This window comes from Copadichromis virginalis, linkage group LG23, assembly GCF_057382275.1.
Source record: "Copadichromis virginalis isolate Kocher_CV1m ecotype Utaka linkage group LG23, C_Virginalis_male_GT1.1, whole genome shotgun sequence".
NCBI classification, from domain to species: domain Eukaryota; kingdom Metazoa; phylum Chordata; class Actinopteri; order Cichliformes; family Cichlidae; genus Copadichromis; species Copadichromis virginalis.
In genome coordinates this window covers 449,937-472,356 of record NC_140639.1, presented here as the reverse complement: position 1 = coordinate 472,356, position 22,420 = coordinate 449,937, and the positions used below count along the sequence as shown (strand labels likewise).

Below are 22,420 nucleotides of genomic sequence, written 5' to 3'. Positions count from 1 at the left end.
TAGGATTTCTAGTATCTGATACTTTATCTGTATTTCAGTTTGTGTAATTGTAAAAAATGCTCCTGTATGTTTACTTATGAAGTTGCATGTGTGGTTGAGCTGATTTTTAATATCAATACTACGGCTTTACCAAAATGGACTTTTTTTTTTTCTTCCCAAAACTACATTACCCATGAGCCTTCAAACTTAAATTGCGTCACGCGGTTGTACAGTAAAGCGGTTCCTTTTGCGGAAAGGTCTGTTATGTTGTTTTGTTCAGTATAGACGGTTTAGTTTTAATATGTGACCCACGCCTCAACCTGTCATATTACCTTAAACGTCACGTTTTATTCAGTGAGTCTAAAGTTGCTTTAAAAATTAGCTTTAAACTTAGCTAACGTTGCTAGCTAAAGTTGTGCACACCTGTGCTTGCTTTCACTGTCAAGGATCTAACTCTGGTTAGGAGCCTGTCTTCTCCCGGCCAGGATGTTCTTTATTGCTTTGTTGTGGAGCCTGTCGCTCACTGCCGTGGGCCAGCAGGAGGACAACGAGTGGCTCGACCCTTACGATATGCTCAACTACGATGCTAGCACCAAAACAATGAGGAAGCCTACTGAGGTTGGGAGATTGTTTACTCTGACCCAGCTACATTTGACACGGTTCTGATCACTGTGAAGACGTTGTGTTGTCCAGCTCTTTCATTAAGAGTGTGTATTTGCATCGCAGCCAGCAAGCTATGACAACGTGGGCACTAAAAGAAGAGAGTACAATCAGGACTCTAGCCAGACCGAGCTGACGTCCTGCAAAGAGCAAGTGGAGGATTTACAGAAACAGGTTGGTGTTTTGAATAATAAATCAGGCACAATGCATATTCATATTTTCAAAATATAAGTTTTCCCCCATTCAAATTGAATGAGTTAATTGAAGGTGTAGAACTGAAAAACAATTTCCAATTTGTCTAACAGTATTTAGGCTCCAGGCTTATTACTTTCTTCTCATTGTTAGCACAATTGTTGACACGTTTTACACTCCTGAGTCAAGCTCTGCGTTCAAGCTTAGAAAACAATTTCATGTACCTTTTTAAACAGAATTGTGTGGAAGGTTTAAGGAGTCTGGAAAGTTTTTTCTAAGGGACTTTTGAAATGTAGCCTCTAAAAAGAAAGTAAAGTATGATCTGAGGATCAGGGATAGGACTAGCCGCACTCTAAGCCTCTCACTTTCTATTAACTAGAGTCAGACTTACAGATACTGGACCATCAAGAGTATCAGGAAATTACCATAGTAAAAGTCAGGCTGTTACTATGGTGTCATCACAAAGTTAGCCTATCACATTCAATCACATTTTATGTATACATGTGCACTCGCTGTGCATGTTTTCTTAGGTACACCTTGTTAGTCCTGTGTTGGAGCCTCTTTTGCATTCAGAGCGGTCTTATGTTCAACAAGGTTCTGCAAACATTTCAGTTCCACCACATCCCAAAGGTGCTCTATTGGCTTGAGATCATCACTGAATGTACAAGAAACCAATTATACATGATTTGAGTTTTGTTACTACTTCTAGAACAGCCATCAGTGGGTCAGCAACAAGACTCGGGTAGGCTGAGATGTTTAAATTATGGCGAAGTGTGCCAAGAAGATATCCTTCATATCGTTACACCACCTTCCTTCATTCAGAATGAAGATCAAAAGAAGACGATCAAGCTCATCTCACAACAGCCAACATGCAGTCCAGTGTTCAAGCGATTTCTGAGCAGACTGTTGAAGGAAATACAAAGAGTGGGTGTGGTAGGTGGTCATCTCATGTTTTATGGTGAATTATGAGATTTTAGTTGAACATATTGTGCCATAATTTTTCTCTGGTTCAATAATTGGCCAAGTGTCATAAATATTGCAATTTTAAGACACTTGCTCTAATTTCTCCCCAGCCCAGTGACTCCACAGATGTCTTTTTTGATGCCAAAGTCAAACTGTCCAAACAAGCCATGACAGAGATCCAGACACTTCTGGAGGGTGAAGACAGATGGAGAACAGGCGCTCTGGACAACGCCATCAGTCAGATACTCGTGGACCTTAAACCGCATGATTATGAGGCCTGGAAGTGGCGATTTGAAGACACCTTTGGGGTGGAGCTGGACACAGTATTAAAAGTAAGTTTTTAGTAGCTTTTACCTCTGGCTTCCTTCTATTCTGACTCTTCTTAATGCTTCTACTGTGCTTTAATGGTTTCTATTTTCTGTAACCACTCAAACTGTACTCTGCTCTCTCCTCCAGATTGGGTCATTTGTCCTGATTATAGTAGCCATTATCAGCACCGAACTGTGGACAACGATCTCCTGGTTTGTGCAGTTCCGACGACTGTTTGCCGTCTGCTTCTTCGTTAGTATTATCTGGAACTGGTTCTACCTGTACAAGGTAAATAGGAGCTCCTGCAGCTTTCAGTGGTTTCAGTTTAGCTGTATTTCAGTGCTTTGATTGTAAAATACAATGTTTTTAATAAATATGTATATTTTGTTCAGATTGCCTTTGCTGAGCATCAAAATAATATAGTGAAGATGGAAGGCTTTAATGCAAAATGCACTGGGGTGAAGAAAATTGACTGGAGTGACAGTTTGAAAGGTATGCGATCACCAAGCACGAACAGTCACGGCATTCTGTGAAAACCTCGTGCATCTAAAATATTAACTGGCTGAGAAAAACATTCCTTTTTAGAGCGTATTAAATATCATTTTGAAATATGTTTCACTGCACAGCCATGAGATGGAGAGGAATTTAAGTCCTTGTGGAGTCATTGTGCAAACTCTGAAGTCTCAGCTGCTTTAACAGTTTTAGACTCCAGCATTGCTGTTTTGCATATATTAAGCGTATTTGGCTCATAACGTCTGCCTAAGCTTGGACCTGTATTTGGTATCCTGCAGAGTGGTTTAGAAGCACCTGGACTCTTCAAGATGACCCTTGTAAGAGATACTATGAAGTTCTCATGGTTAATCCCATCCTGTTGGTACCTCCAACCAAGGTAGGCCACTCTTTGGAATATCTGTTAAGGGTTATTGAGGTTTTGCGGACACATCACCACTAAACACATGGTTTTAATTTGGCTGCCATTTTGGACATGTGACAAATATGTTGACAGCGTAGAAGTGAGCGAGCAAGTTGCCAGTCACACACTGCCCACGACCATACGACAACCTCCAGTTGTGAAGTAAAAAGTACAAATTTTGAAATTGCATTTCGAAACATCTTGGCTGCAGCACTGAAGCACAACTTTTGCTTCCATGTCCAGTTTGTGTCACACTTTTTCAAGTTGTGCAACTGCTCGGCTATTAGTTGGCAAGTTGTTGCAGACAAAACGTGAAAAAAAACAGCCACTGTGGCAAAAACCAAAGTTGTCACCAGGAGGATTTTGGTACAGCACCTTCTTTACACCGATTTTACCCAGCAACCAGTCTACCTTGTTCTAACTGCTATATATTTTTACCATGCCAAACTGTGTTCCTTGGTATGCGCTTGGACTTTGTTATGACCTAGACATCCTTCCCTTTTTAGGCAATCTCTGTTACCATTACGACCTTTATCACAGAGCCACTGAAGCACTTCGGACAGGGAATCAGTGAATTTCTTCGAGCGCTCCTCAAAGATCTACCAGTTACCCTGCAGATCCCAGTCCTGCTCACTATCGTGATCGCCGTTGTGGTACAAATTGTCCCCTTTTTCACATTAATTCACATTATGGAGCTTGCGTTGTATACACAGCATTATTTGCATTAATAAAGCAATACATTGTATGTCTTTGCTTTGTATAAATAAATATATGTTTGACTCTTCTACAGGTGTTCATGTATGGAAGTGTGCAAGCAGCCTTCCAGCATGGCATCATGGCACCTTTACGCCGCCCTCGAAGGGATCCACCACCACCAGAGCTGGAACAACCGCAAGCTCAACCTCGCCTCAGGATTGAGGACCGCAATCATTTTGCAGGAGGGGATGCACCTCAACAGCAACATGCCCTAAGGTACAGAGCTGATGAAGCCAGATTAAACAGGAATGACTTGCATCAGAGGAGACCCAACAGGCAGTGGGTCGAGACTCTAGGAACTGCTGAGGATGAGCCGGACGCTGAGCGGGCCAAGGAAGTTCCTGAGGCAGACCAGAATCCGTCTGTTGAGCCAGATTCAGAAAACCAGCGGGGAGCAGAAGAACGGCCACCAGCAGCAAAGGATAACAGCGTTGGTGAAAACAAAGCCAAATCGGAGCCAAAAGCTGCTCGGTCAGATTCGTCTGAGTCGAAGAATAAAACTTCAAAAGGGAATGAGAACCTTTCTCAAGATCAACCAGACAGAGATGTTGCACTGCTCAGACCTGAGCTCCCAGACGTGCAGCCTGTCGATGAGGTGAGCCCCCTCCCCCCCCCCCCTTTTTTTTTTTTTTTTTTTTTTTTTAGATTTTTGTTTATATTCATTAGGGCTGCCACAAACGATTATTTTGATAGTCGACTAGTCACCGATTATTTTTGCGATTAGTCAACTAATCAGATCATCATTGGACGTAAAAACTGCAGCTTATTGCACCAGCAGCATCTGCTCTTATATATCATTAGCTTACAGCTTTAAGTGTTTCAGGTATGTGCTAACTAAAAAGAAAGAGAAGATGATAGTTTATTAAATTTTAATGAAATTTGTAGATTGTTTCGGTGGAGTTTAATAAACTCACCGGAGTAAATTCTCCAGCATCTCACACTTCTGATAATCAGCTGTCTGCTTGACTTTACTCAGCTGTGTAAAAACTATAACTTTAATCTCAGCCAAACCGATTTACTCAGGAACAAATAAAATACTGAAAAAAGCCAAACAATAACATTTTTAAGTTATCAAAGTGACTCATATATCATGTTTAACCTGAGTAGCAAAAGACGGCGGTGGGTTTGAAAACGATTTGCCGGGAGTCTGGTGTTCTCACGGCTCTAGTTAGCCTTGCCCCCGGCTAGCTATCGAGCTAGTGGGTAACAGACGTCTCAGAAAACGTCGGAGCGCTTTTGAAAATATGCGGTGTCCTGATAAACTGAGCAGATATTTGAGGTTTACACAGCTACATTCTCGCCTGAAAATATGGTAAACGTTTATTTTGTGACCCAGAAAGAATAATAAGAGTAATATTAAAACTAACCAGCTGCCACCATTGTTGGAAACTGAGCTGGGCCGCGCTATGAATTCTGGGACACAGTTTCTTCTTCTTCGGGGTTTAACGGCAGCTGGCATCCTTGTACTTGCAGTGCTGCCATCTTCTGTTTCAGTCCGTTATTACACTCTTAAATCCTACTACTTATTCCTGCGTCTTTTGTGATCTTACAAAGCTTCAAACAACGCATCGACTATTAAATTAGTCGTCAACGATTTTGATAGTCGACGTAATCGTGACTAGTCGACTAATCGTGGCAGCCCTAATATTCATCCAACCAAATTAGACACACAGCAGTGGTTTTTAACAGAGACTAATGTTGTTCTTATTTTTTTAATGCACTCATGGACGGGAAGGTGAATATTCACATGCAACATAAATTGGTAACAAAGTATTTAATGACATTAACATTTCATTTTTCCTGCATTTTTGTCTTTTGTTCTTTTCTTTTTTTTTTATTTTTTATACCTGCTGAGTTTGTCTTAGTTTTGTTAATGTAGAGCCAGTAATGCGTTATCATTACTGCTTTTTTTCTGCCTTGTATATGTTAGATTTCTGTTGCTACCACACCACTGACATTTGTTCAACAACAGTGGATTTCAATCCTGGTGAGCTTGATGGAGCTCTCTCAGTATACGCAGCAATAAAGTGCATGTCAGCGACTGTATCTTCATTACATTGTTTTGTTATTTTCATTTGAGGACGTTTTGCAGCAAATAATTAGTGGCTTCATAGTATAGTTTACACATTTGCAAGTTCCCTGGTTTGATCCAAGGAGGAGACACATTTGATGCTGATGGGTAAACAGCTGTATCAAATTAAGCATGGAGCTACCCGCTGTGGTAACTAAAATGATAACTTTGAACTCCAAATGTGTTTAACGTTTTGTGATTATTATTATCTTTATGTAGTTGAAAATCTCTTAATGGCTAAATTTTAAACTTTGGTTTATGAGTGTATTATTTGCTGCTAAAAGGTACTTTTTAATATGTAATTAATTTGTAATGCATTTCTGTTCTGTTTCTCTGCAGCGCCCAGAAGCCTCACTTGAAGACTCCTCACTGCGACGCTCTGTAAATTTTAAAGCTCCCGTCCAGGAGACTGGTGGAAATAATGAATACATCTGACTGACAGATTTACAGATGGTGTTAAAGTGAATTAACAGGATGACGGGATTACCACCACGCAGTGTGGTTGTTTGCTGCTGTGCGGTCACCCGTATGTGGCTATCCATGAGGAACAACTGCTCGGGATAATTGTGTTTTCCTGGTGAATTCTGATTTCCCGCTGGCAAAACGTTTGGGAAATCATGCAGCACCAGGCTGGAACAGTGTTGTTTACTCAGTTTGGTGTTCCTGTGTGCTTTTTGGTGTCTTTCAAATCGTTGTTAAAATTGGAACTATATTTGACGAGCTGTATAATAAGTCGGTGCTGCAAATTAAAAAAGATGTTTTGAATTTTTAACTAGAGCCTGACTGAGGCCACATTTTTGGAACTGTTGGGGACTTTTAAGGAATAAAAAGTTCTGAATATGTGGAAATAAATACACTATTACTAATGTTGTTTGTCACTGGGCTTTACGATATTTTTATGTTTATTCTTTTGAAGAAATGCTACCACACATTTTGGTTTTGCTAAATATTATTGATGAATAACTGGCCATCCAGCGATCCGTGTTTTGTGCCAGCTGCGCTCTCACTCGTTCTGTCGGCGGTGCTGGTTTAACCCGATGATGCGGCGGGGCGGGAGTGCCATCAGCTGGGTATGGTCGTGCGCACTCAGTCTTTCCGAACGGATATTTTTGTAGCTGTGGAGATCAGGGAAATTATTTTGCTGCTATTGTTAATAATCATCATCATTACCATTGCATTAATAATATAATCTACAGTATTGATATTGCATTCAGATGTTTAAACAGTGTGTGTGTCTTTCAGAAAGACTTAAGTTGCAGGCTGACAGGTAATTGCAGGTTTGCAGAGTGTGCCTTTTACAGAAGTGAAACCGAAAGCAGAGTCTAAGTGCAGGTTATTCTGAGGAGCTGTTTGGACGAGGCTATGTGAATAACTAGGTTATTCAAATTGTCTTCTATACTTTTATATTCTTTGATTAAGCTTTTAGTAGAGGTTCCTGATTAAAACATTTATTCAACATATACATAGTTTCAATTCGGTTATTACATATATGAGAGTGGCTTCTGTCTCTGTCTGGTGAGAGGTCAGGAGCTAGTCGGCGAGGTGAAATAGGGTACAATTGTGGTTAGCACACACACACTCAGAGAGAATCATTTATAGGTGAAAGTTTAATCATGTTTTGCTCGGGGTTGCAAAAGAGCAGTTTGTTGCAGAACTGCTGCTGATGTGTCAAGATGATAAGCGAGCATCCGGCAGTGACAGGAAGTACCTGCCATGAAGATGAAGACAATGTTCTTTTTAAACTGTGTTAAAAGTCATTGTGGTTTTGATCTGACCTATGTATGAAATGAATCTGACGTTGAGGGGGCGTCATTAAATTCAAGCCCTGATGGTATAAAATATCTGTTTATGCTTTGATTAAGTTGGAGATCAGCCCTGTCTGCAAACGGAGCTGGTCTTCCCACGCGTGTATTTCATTAAAATCAATTGTCTGACCAAGCTCTTCTGGACCTGGTTGTTTGTACTCTCCTTCCTCAATATTTGAACCTTAACATTTGGGGGCTTCGTCCGGTGGTTGAGGAGGGAGAGAATTAGAAGGTGTAGATGGAGAAATTCGGTGGTCTGAGGTGGTCGGACGGGCAGACATGAGTGCCAGTGCTCGAAGTGAGTGGGCATAAGCCGGCTTATCCAAAGGTAAGGCACTACCTGTTGAATTATTTCCAAAGTGTGCCAAATTGGACATTACAAATTAAAGTCTACTCACTGAAATTACTGGTGAATGTCTGGTTTGATTTTGATGAAAATCTCATGAGAGTACTGAGGATTTAAATGATTGAATGCGGTTGGACCGCTAAAGGATTTAATACGGTTGGACCGTGGAAAGCAGTTGGACTGCTTTTAGTATATTAGGGAATTTGGTTATTGTTTGGGGTTGGAGCCTCTATTGGTTATAAGGTTGGACCTGCTTCAGTCTTTCACTTTTTTGGGTGTTTTACTGTTGTTCCAAAGTATTATAAATTATTCAAGAACGTCAGTTGGACTGATAGGAAGCGTAGTGCTCAGAGGTAACGCTTGCCAATGCCAAGGACACTTAGGCATTGTCCTCGAAGAGGGATAGTCAGTTGGTCACTGTGGAGCTTGGGGCACTCCAGAATAACTAGGAGTTAGAGTCTCCTTACCGTTTGGAATGGTAGTCTGCGCTTTTTTGGCCAGCAGAAGTTGGACTTCGGGCGTGTAACTTTAACTTAAAACTTTGGGGTAAGCCTTGGCTGTGAAATGCCAAAAATAGAGCTTCAGGCAAAGTTTGGGTTGGTTGACGCTTTTAAATTGAGTTAGGGCTTTTAGAGATGAGGCCAGAAACTGTTGGACAGATACTGGTTAATTGATCACTAGAAAGTTGGACTTTATCGGATGGACTGTTAACTTAAATTTGTCGAAATTGTTTAGGCGCTAAAGCTGACAGATCTGACAGTGGTTGTAAATATAAGACGTCTTTGTAATATAAAATAAGAGTTGTCGAGTCAGTAATGCACTGACTGTCTGCTGCTATTTTTAGATGGTGTGTGAAAATGCAAATTAGTAAGCAGTGAACTGTTTAAACCACAGTTGGTTTTACAAGTACTGCTGCAAACATCGTTGAATGTGTGTTTAAGACGCCATTTATGTTTATTAGAGGGCTATAAATAAAGTCTTGAGCTGCCGTAGTGAATGTATAGTAATTGACTGAGTTTTTATACACCCAGCACGCCCCTGCGGGCGGTTTATCCTTCAAGCTCGGGTCCTCTACCAGAGGCCTGGGAGCTTGAGGGTCCTGCGCAGTATCTTAGCTGTTCCCAGGACTGCGCTCTTCTGGACAGAGATCTCCGATGTTATTCCCGGGATCTGCTGGAGCCACTCGCCTAGCTTGGGAGTCACCGCACCTAGTGCTCCGATTACCACGGGGACCACCGTTACCTTCACCCTCCACATCCTCTCGAGCTCTTCTCTGAGCCCTTGGTATTTCTCCAGCTTCTCGTGTTCCTTCTTCCTGATGTTGCTGTCATTCGGAACCGCTAGATCGATCACTACGGCCGTCTTCTTCTGTTTGTCTACCACCACTATGTCCGGTTGGTTAGCCACCACCATTTTGTCCGTCTGTATCCGGAAGTCCCACAGGATCTTAGCTCGGTCATTCTCCACCACCCTTGGGGGCATCTCCCATTTTGACCTCGGGACTTCCAGGTTATACTCCGCACAATGTTCCTGTACACTATGCCGGCCACTTGGTTATGGCGTTCCATGTATGCCTTGCCTGCTAGCAACTTGCACCCTGCTGTTATGTGCTGGATTGTCTCCGGGGCATCTTTCCACAGCCTGCACCTGGGGTCTTGCCTGGTGTGATAGACCCCAGCCTCTATGGATCTTGTACTCAGAGCTTGTTCTTGTGCTGCCATGATTAGTGCCTCTGTGCTGTCTTTCAGTCCAGCTTTGTCCAGCCACTGGTAGGATTTCTGGATATCAGCCACCTCCTCTATCTGCCGGTGGTACATACCGTGCAGGGGCCTGTCCTTCCTTATATATATATATATATATATATATATATATATATATATATATATATATATATATAGAGAGAGAGAGAGAGAGAGAGAGAGAGCGAGCGAGCTGGATAGCGTAGTGGTTAGACTACACGCAAGTTCGATTCCTGCCTGGGGCGTCTGTATCCAGTAAGGGTCCTAAGGCTAGACCCCCTATGCTAAGCGAGCCTACCGCAGACATGCCGGCTCGGACGTCGCCCGGATCAACAAGGTCCGCGTCAGGTGTTGAGGAACCAGGGCACCCTGACGACAACTGGGCTACTGGAAGATGTAGCCATTCTTGTATTTTGCTTGTTTACATTATTGTATTTTGCACAACTCTGCTGCTTGTGAAGCTCGCACACAAGAATTTCACTCACATGTGCTGTACCAATGTACCTGCACATGTGATGTGACAATAAAAGTGATTTGATTTGATTTGATTTTGAACAAGAAGGCATCGGTGGGCAAGAGACGAAAACAAGGCGTTGTTGGAATGCTACTACGCAAGTAACCCTGGCGGAAGGGGCTACATGAATAGGATGAGGGGACCTGTGGATTCTTCGATACCCAACATCCACAATGACGGCGAAACAACTAGTAGCTCAGTGTTCCAACATTCGAAAGAAGGGACTGCTATCACAGCTAGAGATTGACAAGGTACAACCTAAATGCTATGGCAAGGAGGAGTCAGGACGCTTGAGGAGGTACACCAAAGAGATAGAAGGCAGGAGAATAAACCAGCTGTTCTCCACAGAACCAGCAAAGGTGTACTCTCAGTGGCAAGGGAACAATAAGAGAACAGCACCACCAAGGCTGGAGACGGAGCAATACTGGAAGAGCATATGGGAGAAGGACGCAACCCATAACGGCAATGCTCAGTGGCTAGTGGATCTGAGGGCAGACCATAGCGACCTCCCTGAACAGGGTCCAGTAACCATCACAGTGGCAGATATCCAAGAAAGGGTCTCCAGTATGAAGAGTTGGACAGCACCATCACGCCTACTGGCTGAAGACTGCAAGACCAGACTGACCAACCTGTGCACTGCCTGGATTGATTACAAGAAGGCCTATGACTCAATGCCCCACAGCTGGATACTGGAATGCTTAGAATTGTACAAGATCAACAGGACCCTAAGAGCCTTCATCAGGAACTCAATGGGGATGTGGCGTACAACACTAGAGGCCAACTCCAAGCCCATAGCACAAGTCACCATCAAGTGCGGGATCTACCAAGGAGATGCTCTGTCCCCACTGCTGTTCTGCATAGGCCTGAACCCCCTCAGTGAGATCATTAACAAGACTGGCTACGGATACCGACTACGGAACGGAGCAGTTGTCAGCCACTTCCTGTACATGGATGACATCAAGCTGTAGAAGATCCATAGAGGCTGGGGTCTATCACACCAGGCATTTTTTTTAAAAGCCCAGAAATGCGCCGTATTTGATAGCTTGCTGCGAGACCTCACACCGAGCGCATCTACTGCGGGTGGGTTGCCTGTTATGCAACATCCCCCAAAAACACGAAGAGGAGAGTCCTGGCCCCTAGCCCTGCCAGTGTAGCAGAAATGATGACGGATGATGATGGCAGCAGCAGCCGTTCTTCTCTGCGTGAGTAGCTAAATGTTGTTCGTGTGTAATTTACATTGAGTAGGCTAACCACGTTATTACATGAATGCATGTAAGGTGAACTAGCAAACATCATCATAGCTACATGCGGCTGTCTTCTTGTTTGATGGCAGATACTCCCTTCACCCTGGCCAAAAAGGCTAAAATGACCAAAGAAAAAGTGGAAAACAGTTAAACATGAGAGGTTTTTGGACAAAGTTTGTGTTTTTTCCATTGTTTAAGCACTGCTTCCAGCCAAGAGTGATACCATATATGCCCCATAGCTGCAGAAAAGGCTAACATTGTTATCTTTTTACAAAAAACAGCTGAGCATGAGAGGTTTTTGGACCAATTTTGTGTTCTCCATTCTTTAAGCACCGGTTTGAGCACCGTTTGAGCACCGGCACCGTTTCAAAAGTACCGATTTGGCACCGGTATCGGATAAAACCTAAACGATACCCATCCCTAGTGCCGAGTATAACCTGGAAGTCCCGAGGTCAAAATGGGAGATGCCCCCAAGGGTGGTGGAGAATGACCGAGCTAAGATCCTGTGGGACTTCCGGATACAGACGGACAAAATGGTGGTGGCTAACCAACCGGACATAGTAGTGGCAGACAAACAGAAGAAGACGGCCGTAGTGATCGATCTAGCGGTTCCGAATGACAGCAATATCAGGAAGAAAGAACACGAGAAGCTGGAGAAATACCAAGGACTCAGAGAAGAGCTCGAGAGGATGTGGAGGGTGATGGTAACAGTGGTCCCCGTGGTAATCGGAGCACTAGGTGCGGTGACTCCCAAGCTAGGCGAGTGGCGCCAGCAGATCCCGGGAACAACATCGGAGATCTCTGTCCAGAAGAGCGCAGTCCTGGGAGCAGCTAAGATACTGCGCAGGACCCTCAAGCTCCCAGGCATCTGGTAGAGGACCCGAACTTGAAGGATAAACCCGCCCGCAGGGGCGTGCTGGGTGTTTTTATATATATATATATATATATATATATATATATATATAAATATATAGTGAGTGCACTGTATATATTTAAGACTAACATATTACTTTTAGTAGTAACCTCTGATAGGTTTGTAGCTTGAACCTATCTGCTGGAACGTTGAGGACAATATAATTACACTGCAAAGCAAGACACAAGTAGGCAAAGTTCTTCATGTTTCTCGTGCACGGGAGAGAACCGGACAGGCGCCGTTCCTTCGCTTGACCCCAGTTGCTCTCGTCCGTTCTCCTGTACCACTGTTCTTTTATTGAGGTTACATGAATATGCATAGGTTCATTAACATATGACGTCTACATAGGTATACATGTGAACAAAGAATACTGTGTGTGTGTGTGTGTGTGTGTGTATGCGTGTGTATGTGTGTGTGTGTGTGTGTGTGTGTATGTGTGTGTGTGTGTGAGGTCAAGGTGTGACCCTGTGAAGACTCTGGTGCTAGCTGGTGCCAGGCGTCTAGCAGATCTATCTGAACAAAGGGCTCTTATACTTAAACAGATATACGTGTGTTTGCTATACCATATATCAGCAAGAGAAGATACGACCTCTCCTAGGAGGTGTGATCTACGCCAGAACACTCTGTAGAGGGAGTGAACGCACTCCCCCTTCATGCTACACAGAGCCGTTACAGACCTCCTAGGATGAGACATTCTTTCAATCTACAATCGATTATACACTTCTAAGCATATGTGAGTAAATATTTCTAAGCATAAATGACAATCAACAATACAAATCTAACATTTCCCCCCTTTTTGACCTTTATGCTTGGAAAGTTCCCAGTTATGAATACTTCATGTCTGACAGTTTCAATGCAAACATTTTTATACTCAGCATATGTCAAATCACCCTAAATTACTGAAAAAGTACACAGTTTAACAAATGTATCAGCAGTTATCCCATTCCTCATTGATCTCATCCAATGGCAAACTGCATCCTACGAGCAAACAAAGAAATTGTTAATGTAATAGTTGAAATAAGAAAGTAACATTTTCAAAAACATCTCAGCTTGGTGGTGCTTCCTCCGGGTGTGCACATCACATGTCTCTCTGCAGAGTGGTTTAAGCTCTGCAGGGCGCCATTAATGCCTCTTCCAGTTGTTTCCATCACTGTCCATAGGACCAGAGTCCAAATGTATATAGAATAAACATTCAAACATACCAGTTAGTTTTGTTGTTTGTCAACATGGGTCTCAGCTATTTCCAAAGCTGCAGACCTCATAGGAAACTGCTGTTATCACCACCATAGCTTCTTGTTCCTGTGCTTTTCACAGAATCATGATGTCATCCTTAGACTCCCTCTGCGTTGTCGATGGAGCTTGGCACGCTCCCCTCATCCTTCAGGTGCCCGTCCGTTGTCCACAATCTCCTCTGTTGGCCTCTGGAAACCCCCCGTGGCACAGCTCTCATTCCAACGCAGTTTCATGGTCCTTGCTGTGGCTCCAAAGTCTGATCTCATGATGGGCCCCAACCAGCTTGACCTTTGACCCCAACCACTGCCTGGGCTGTCAGCTATGCCTGGAATGGTTCTTGCTTCTCACTGGGCCTCTTAAGATTTCTCAGGAGATTACTGCTGCACCTGTATTTCCTTGCTAGGAGGGAAAACTTCTATTTGGAGAGCATGTCAACAATCATCAAACAACATTCTTTAGTTCAGTGAACTTCACTTATAGGCCATCAAAGCCTCATCTGAACATGGATGCACCACTTGCATAGGTTTAATACCTGTAAATAAACGGCTAATCACACAAATCACTGCAACAATAATAGAAAACATTGTTTAATGTTAATTCTGGACCCCACCTCTTGACGCATGGACACTCTCATGCGTCAACTCACCAAACCTGGATCCCTGTCTTAAAAACTGGCTCCACCAGGAGCCTGCATACACACCATCATGGCCTGGAAAACAAGATCTGGAAATAAAATCAAACTTCACACTTATAAACAATTATATCATAAGAGTAATAAGCATTCAGCACGGGCAAGACAAGTGTCATGTGCAGGTTTTCTCAAATCAGTAAACTACAATTATTTCCCTAATTTGCCTCAGACATGGATCATCCCATGTGCTCAGCTAACATTAATGTAATCAGTGACTTCTCTTAAGTAAAGTCACTCAACTCATCAATCACTATGAGCTCAATAGCCCATCTTCAACTATTCCATAAACAATCCCTTATATATTTTTCACATGTCACTTGTCTGCTTCCGCTGACTCCTCTACATGCAGTCTCAGAAAAACAAACATTAGCAACACACATTGATTATCCTGGTGGGCAGGCGTCGGCCATGCACATTCCAGAGGTGCCATAAAAACACCATAAAGTTAGCCATCCCCAGCCGTGGAAAGAATGTCTTCACATATAAACCCAGAAATCCTGTAGTAGGAAAACATTAACTAATCCTCTTATAAACCACATGATCAAACACATGATTAATCATCTGCTGTAAAAAGAAATGTAAATGTTAGCGCTGCGCTGGTGTGTACACTTTCTCACAGTAATGTCTGTGAGCAACACTAGTTAGTGAATGACACACACATAGTAAATTCACAGACAGAGAAAATGGCATTTAAAAGATTAAATCGTCATGCAACCTCGAATGTTGCTGTCATCTTTCTGCTCCTGTAACAAAAAACACATAAATTCATCCACCCTTGTGTCCTGTCTAGGTGGGGGTTAGCCTTGAGTCGTGGTCAAGTCCTGTCAGCTTTTACCAGTCAGTCAGTTTGTTTTTTATTTCCATTCATTCATTAATTCATTCATTCTTTGCTGATAGTGGAACCCATTGTCGCATTTAGTTTCCACTTCCAGCAAAATGACGTCATTTCAAAAAGAAAAAGAACTTTAGTTTGGATTACATTGCTGAATTCTTTTTAGGCCGGGACTTTCATTTAATATTGTCCCAAATAAGTAGCTTTCTCCTGAACCCATTTTCAAAAAATAACAGAGATTATCAAACCAAACTCTCAGTGCACTGTGAAAGTATCAAAATAAAAAGGCCTTGTTAAGTCATGACACAAACTCCTCATCAACTTCACAACAGGAGAAGAATCATCAGCTAGATTCACTCCAAACCAACCATCAGCTGCACAACACACAACATAAGCCTAATGTCTTCTTTAACTTATGAGTTTAATCACCAGGTCTGTGCTCTTCACTCATTTAGGCCACAGATCTATTTTATTCAATTTTCCTTTTTTCCCTTCATCATAAAACATGTGACATGCTGTCATGCACTTCACAAAAGAAGTTTGTTCTGACGTATTCAGAGTTGTGTATCTAAATACAGGATTCACTCGCACATCAAAGCAGGAAACTCAGTGTTTTAGAGTCTCCACTCAACACACAACAAACTCCAACACATCCCATTCACTCGTGCTAGTATTCAATCACCTTTCATTAATCTAAAACCGATCAACTAATTTGCATATCAGCTATTAACCCACTAAGTTGACAGGACGACAGAAAAGCATGTTCAAAATAGTATCACAAAAGACAATTTCCCTCATACAGTAAATTACATGTGCTGCCTCAATCAAGCAGGAAGCTTCTCCCAATTTACCATATCAACAACTAAATTTATTGTCTGATCACTGGTTGGTCAAACCAGAATCTTTTTTCACAAAAGTTTAAATTGTTGTCTTGCAACCTAGAGAGTCAATTTTTTGCGTTGGATAAATTCAGTATTTAATAACAAGTGTCTGCTAAATTGACACTATTTTAACACTGATGAAAGATAACAAGCTAATTTTCATTGCATGGGTGTTTGTGTTATTAGGCAGGTCTAATGCATGTCTGTGGAGCTGCATATCCAGCAGAGCATGTTCTTAAAAGCTGCCTTTTCTACACACTTCTCTGCTATTATTTAATCATTTCTTAACTAATGTGCTATGAGTCTTCATGAGTCATTTTGTGTTTGGAATTGTTAGTAGGGTTAATTCATGTTCTGCTTGTTTGTGTGATTTTGTATGTTTCTATTTTCGCAGTGTTTCAGACTCCTTCACAATTTTCCAACTTAAGCAGTCAGTTTTCTTTTCCCCAGGTTTGCTAACCCAAATTTTGATTTCCCACATTAAATAATTCCTATGTGTTCTCACCTAGTCTTCTCACTCTGTTGTCCTCTCACTCTTTTGTCCTCCTCTCCCACTTCAACAGTCCTGGCAGTTCTCCTTCAGCTTTGTCCTGTGTTCCACTGTCTCTTCTTGCCATTTTACTCCACAGGTGGCAAATGTCAAACTCCAACTGTTCAGTTCTCCTCAAACGTTTTCTTCACATGCACAGTGAAGTTTCAGCTTGTTGTAGACACAGTGCCATTCATCCGATCAGTCAGGATGATGGGTTTGCTCTTCTTCTCTGATGCTGTTTGTCCACATTGCTGCTGCTTTGCTGGGACTCTTTGCTCAGGACTTGCTGCTGTCTCTTTATCTGCCATGTTATTGCTCTTTGGAGCTGCATTCTTCAGGGAGGAGTGAGCACTTGCTTGTGAGGTTGAGAGACACATGGCGCTGTAAATAAGTGAGCCAGAAACTTGGCCTGCATGTTTCCAATGATGTTAAACTATAACTTTCTTCCAACTGCTGCATGTGGAAAATTGATTCAGGTCTGCTTTTCACCTGAAAGTGACTAACTAAGACATTTTCATTATTATCATTGCTGCTTAATCAACACACATCTCTCTCTCTCTCTCTCTCTCTCTGTGTGTGTTTTTGTGAACAATCCTTTCTTAAAAGCATAAAATGAAATTGTAGTTGTTTTTTGGCTGATCAACACAAAACCTTTTCCCTATGATTTATTTTTCATCTACAATATAAATTCTTTCTCTTTTTCATCTGCATAAGTAAATCACATGGCTGATGATACCATGGTGATCCATAAATATGATCACCAGTTTATTTAATTATTTTTAACCCAACAAAACAAATAAACAAAAACATGATGCTGATGCTACACACACACACACGAGTCAAGGTGCAGGAAAACTGCTCACGGGAACGCTGCACACTCCAGTCATCACAGTTATCAGAGCTCTGTTTCCCTCTCTTTGAGTAGTTCTCAGACAGCTCTTGATCTGATAATGTGTAGCTTGCTCATCAGCTCAGAAGAAAAAAGAAAAAAAAACGCAACGCAACATCACACAGTAGTTGCATGCTCTGCCCACAGCGGCAAAGTCTTACACTTTCATATTCAATACAGCTTCTCCATCATGTACTTTTAGATGTGCCATACAGGGTTCAGCATATTAGTTGTTTTCACAGGTGTGCTGTATATCTCAACAATGGCTCATAATAAGACGACAGTCTTTCACACAGGTCAAGTGCCTCTATGCACTTCATTAGTTTAAATATTTATCTATATCACTTCACCTCATATGTCATTTTACAAAATTTGAGCAACCACAAGCTTAATGTAGATTACTTTTAGCAACTATCCACCTCAATTACGTCTATGGTCTGGCACACAGGCTGCTGTCGATCAGGGCAAGCTAAAGAGTTAACATTTTGTGTCAGCAAGGGGTGGGGGGAAAGCCATCCACCAGAGCATATCTCAAGTGCTGCTGATGTGGGCTGGCCCTCTCTACACACTCCTGGCTGCTTCGGAAACCATGATAACAACAGCAGTCGGTGTCACAGACCACGTGTTCTACTCCGCACACACTCACACAACAACAACAACAACAAATATCCTCACTCACAACCAACAAAAATTAGGCCTATTGTCTCAACGCAGTCTCACACATTGACCGCGTGCTCTGCCGCACACAGTGGCAAAGACTTACAACGCAGTCTCACACAGTGACCGCATGCTCCGCCGCACACAGTGGCAAAGACTTACAACGCAGTCTCACACAGTGACCGCGTGCTCTGCCGCACACAGTGGCAAAGACTTAAACTTACTTGGCGTTGCTTAGCGTGTAATATCAGCCTCGAATCCCGCCGATCGCCATTCATCGAGGAGAAAAGACAGACAGCGAATCCACAGGAACTTCCTGGCTGACGTCAGTCTTTCAGCGTGCCTCTCCTCCCCTCGGTGAATGCGATTCCAGGGCTCCGCCTCGAAGGACCAATTAATGATAGGTTTGTAGCTTGAACCTATCCGCTGGAACGTTGAGGACAATATAATTACACTGCAAAGCAAGACACAAGTAGGCAAAGGTCTTCATGTTTCTCGTGCACGGGAGAGAACCGGACAGGCGCCGTTCCTTCGCTTGACCCCAGTTGCTCTCGTCCGTTCTCCCGTACCACTGTTCTTTTATTGAGGTTACATGAATATGCATAGGTTCATTAACATATGACGTCTACATAGGTATACATGTGAACAAAGAATACTGTGTGTGTGTGTGTGTGTGTGTGTGTGTGTGTGTGTGTGTGTGAGGTCAAGGTGTGACCCTGTGAAGACTCTGGTGCTAGCTGGTGCCAGGCGTCTAGCAGATCTATCTGAACAAAGGGCTCTTATACTTAAACAGATATACGTGTGTTTGCTATACCATATATCAGCAAGAGAAGATACGACCTCTCCTAGGAGGTGTGATCTACGCCAGAACACTCTGTAGAGGGAGTGAACGCACTCCCCCTTCATGCTACACAGAGCCGTTACAGACCTCCTAGGATGAGACATTCTTTCAATCTACAATCGATTATACACTTCTAAGCATATATGAGTAAATATTTCTAAGCATAAATGACAATCAACAATACAAATCTAACAACCTCTCTCCAGCAATAATTGCTGGTGTGTTTTATTTTTTCAATTTCTTGTGTGTGCGGTGAGAATAATAGAGGTTTCAATTGTTTTTCTTTTTGACTTGCTCTTTCTGATTATGAAAGGCATGTCTAAAATACTCTTAGGAAAGCGTGTTTTGAGTATATTCCTCAACTCTTGTCACAGTTTAAGTGTGTGAATGCTGTGAGTAGTAGGTTTTGAGTGATTGGGTGTGATTTCTACAAAATAATAAATAATAATAACACTATGAAAGTTGATAGTAGAGTGAGTGCAGAAGTGGAAGTGTGAGAGAAAAAGGCGGTGTGTGTGAGACGATTCCTGATGTCTGAAAGAGCTCTGCTGAGCACGCTGAAGACTGTGATGTGAATGCTGACAAATGCAAAGAATTTAGTATATTTAAAAGTGTGTGTGGGTTAGGGTTAGGGGGGTTAGGTTTGTGTAAATGAGGGTTAGGGATGTGGGATTGAGTCCGGCCCCTAAAGGGTCCAGACGGTGCTCGGTCCATCCCTCCGCCCCTGCCACTTGTCCCCTGCTGGACACGTCCACGGGAAGGGATATGGGATTGAGTCCGGCCCCTAAAGGGTCCAGACGGTGCTCGGTCCATCCCTCTGCCCCTGCCACTTGTCCCCTGCTGGACAAGTCCACGGGAAGGGTTAGGGTTAAGGGTGCGGGATTGAGTCCGGTCCCCAAAGGGTCCAGACGGTGCTCGGCCTATCCCTCTGCCCCTACCACTTGTCCCCTGCTGGACACGTCCACGGGAAGGCCGCCGCCCTCTCCCGCGACGCACCACCGTCCAGCCTTCTGAGTCCATCCGGGACCTCATGGTCAAATTCTTTATTTTTTTGTATCTCTTGATGTCGCCTTTGTTATCTTTATTTAATAATTGTTTTAATGTGCTATTTATTTCAAGTAGATATGTAAAATAAGTGTATATGAAATTACAATCACAAAGGCAAGGAAAAAATTGAGAAGAAAAAAAATGTAAATGAAATTTGTTTTTAAACAAAAAAAATTAAATTAATGAAATTGTTTAATTTTTAATAAGTGAAAATCAACGAATTAATGTGCCCACTGCCGCGACGTTTCGACCCAAGATAGGTCTTCCTCAGGCTGGGGCACAATGAATGTAAAGCTGGGAATGCACAGAGAGAGAGAGATGTTGCCTCTTCAACGGTCAGCTCCCAAATGAGCTCCTCTCTGCTGTGCAGCCTTTTATAGGCTTGGTTTCCTACATGAGTTTTTTGAAATTTAGGTTAGGCAATGTATTTTGAAATGTCTGCGATGGTTTTAGACTAAAATGAATGTGTGTTTTTTAACCTTTGTAATAAAATTGCATGAAATGTATTTTTATTTTGTATATTATGTGAATTTTCAAAAAACTGTATTTTTAAGTGATGTATATGAGATTTTAAATTTGCATGTTTATGTTTTAAATCCAATCATGTTTTTATGAATTCTTGTGAGTTTATAGAGAAATGAGTTTATGATTTGAAAATTGCATTTGTGTTTTTAGCCAAATTGTGTTTTTATGCTTCTTGGAGTTGTGTATTAAATCAACATGTATTTTTAGGGGTTTTAATAAAATTTGTGATTTTAACAACTGTTTTAGTGTGAATTGTAAAGTGATTAAAAGGGGTATGAATAAAAATTTGTTGTGTTAACGGTTTTAATAAAGTTCTAACGCCCAATATGTCCCGTTTCCCCACTGGTTGTTCATTGTACCCAATTTGTAGTGTGTAATAATACCGTGTTATTTATCATTATCAGGTTATTTATTTATTTATTTATTTATTTATTTATTTATGGATTTAGATTAATGAACCCCCCCAAAAAGGTTAGGGGAAATCAAAGTTGGGAGCACGGTCCCCGAAGGGTGCTCCAATGCACAGACCATACCTGCTCCCATCTCAGGCGTCCAGGACCCCCCCAGTGGAGTTCCAAACGGAATGTCATAGATGCGGTTAGAGAGGTGGGGAAAAAGCAAAATGGGGGCCCGATTGCCTTTGGCAATCGGGCACCAATGCACTGGCCATCCTTGCTCCTGGCTCAAGGAACCATGTCCTTCACGTGAAGCCCCGGAAAGGGGGGATATTATAGCATCCTGAGTGTGAGGCCTCCAGATGAGGGAGGGAGGGGGAGATGGGGAAGAGAGGGAGGGGGAAGGAGAGGAGGGGGGATGGAAAGAGGACCAGCAAAAGAGAGAGGGAGCGAGAGGGAGAGCGAGAGAGCAAAGAAGAGAGAGAGAGAGAGAGCGAGAGAGAGAGAGAGAGAGAGAGGGGAAGAAAGAGAGGGTGTTGAGTTTGGGGCCTAGGGTCACCCCAGCATAGGGTTACAGGCGGTTAGGCTTAGGATTTAATTCAGGGTTGGGCTTCATGAATGAGGCTAAGCCCAGCCCAGGGTTAAAAGTGGTTAGGTTAAGGATGAATCTCAGGGACAGGATGCTACTTCAAATATATACAGACAGGCAGAATCACGGTGACAACGATGATGATAACAATAATGACCTCCACAGTAACAATGAAATAGTGAGAAGAGACAACTATGTACATTATATGGACTTTATGTCCATTAAAAACGTTTTTCATTTAACCCTTTAGGGTGTACAGTGTCTAATTTGGCAATCCAGAGTCTCTCAGCCTTCCTCCTCTGCTGAGCTGTCCATCTGGGATTTGCCTCTGTCACTGTGGCCCTGACAGATTCCCAGCCATGTGACAAGAAATGTTGTACCAAATACGTGTGTGTGTTCTTTTTCCTTAACACATTGTATCTGTGCTGGGTGAATCTGGTCAGGAGTGTGTTACCTGTCTCACCAACATATTGAATTCCACATTTGCTACAGGTAATCAAATACACACAGTTCTTGGAACGTGGAGTACCCTTACACTGTGAGTGAAATACATTTCCATTGGAAAAACCACGCAACCATTTTAGGTGCTTAAAAAATTGTCCTTGGTCTCTGAGTTTGGGGTCAGAGAGAGGTGAAACTTTTGCCCTAATGAGGAAATCTCTTAAGTTTCTATTCCTCCGAAAGGCAGCAATCACCTTGTAATCTCCCAGTAATTGGGTTTTCTGGACAAGATTTTGAAAATTGTTCTTAACCACTCTGATCAATTTGCATGTTGACGGGGCATATGTCACAACCACCGGCAGAATAGGGGTTAGATCAATGGGTTTGATTTCTAGGAATGATTTCAAGCATTTTCTGAGGAAAGAGCGAGAATACCCTCTAGTGGTTAGAGCTGAGAATAGGA

At 42.5% G+C, this 22,420-nt stretch overlaps 1 protein-coding gene across 2 annotated transcripts; it reads left to right on the top strand.

Annotated features, from left to right (window-relative positions):
• Positions 1–205: 205 nt before the first annotated feature.
• Positions 206–7,769, top strand: LOC146679852 (chloride channel CLIC-like protein 1). Of its 2 annotated transcripts, XM_085448831.1 has the most exons (11): positions 206–597; positions 706–813; positions 1,654–1,764; positions 1,905–2,126; positions 2,251–2,391; positions 2,496–2,595; positions 2,895–2,992; positions 3,523–3,669; positions 3,807–4,367; positions 5,508–5,534; positions 6,183–7,769. In XM_085448831.1, exons 1-11 carry the CDS (start codon positions 466–468, stop codon positions 6,276–6,278), a joined length of 1,743 nt encoding a protein of 580 aa, XP_085304957.1. In that variant the 5' UTR covers positions 206–465; the 3' UTR covers positions 6,279–7,769. The 2 variants fall into 2 exon arrangements, with proteins under 2 accessions (XP_085304957.1, XP_085304958.1); XM_085448832.1 differs by lacking the exon at positions 5,508–5,534.
• The last annotated feature ends 14,651 nt before the right edge of the window (positions 7,770–22,420 follow it).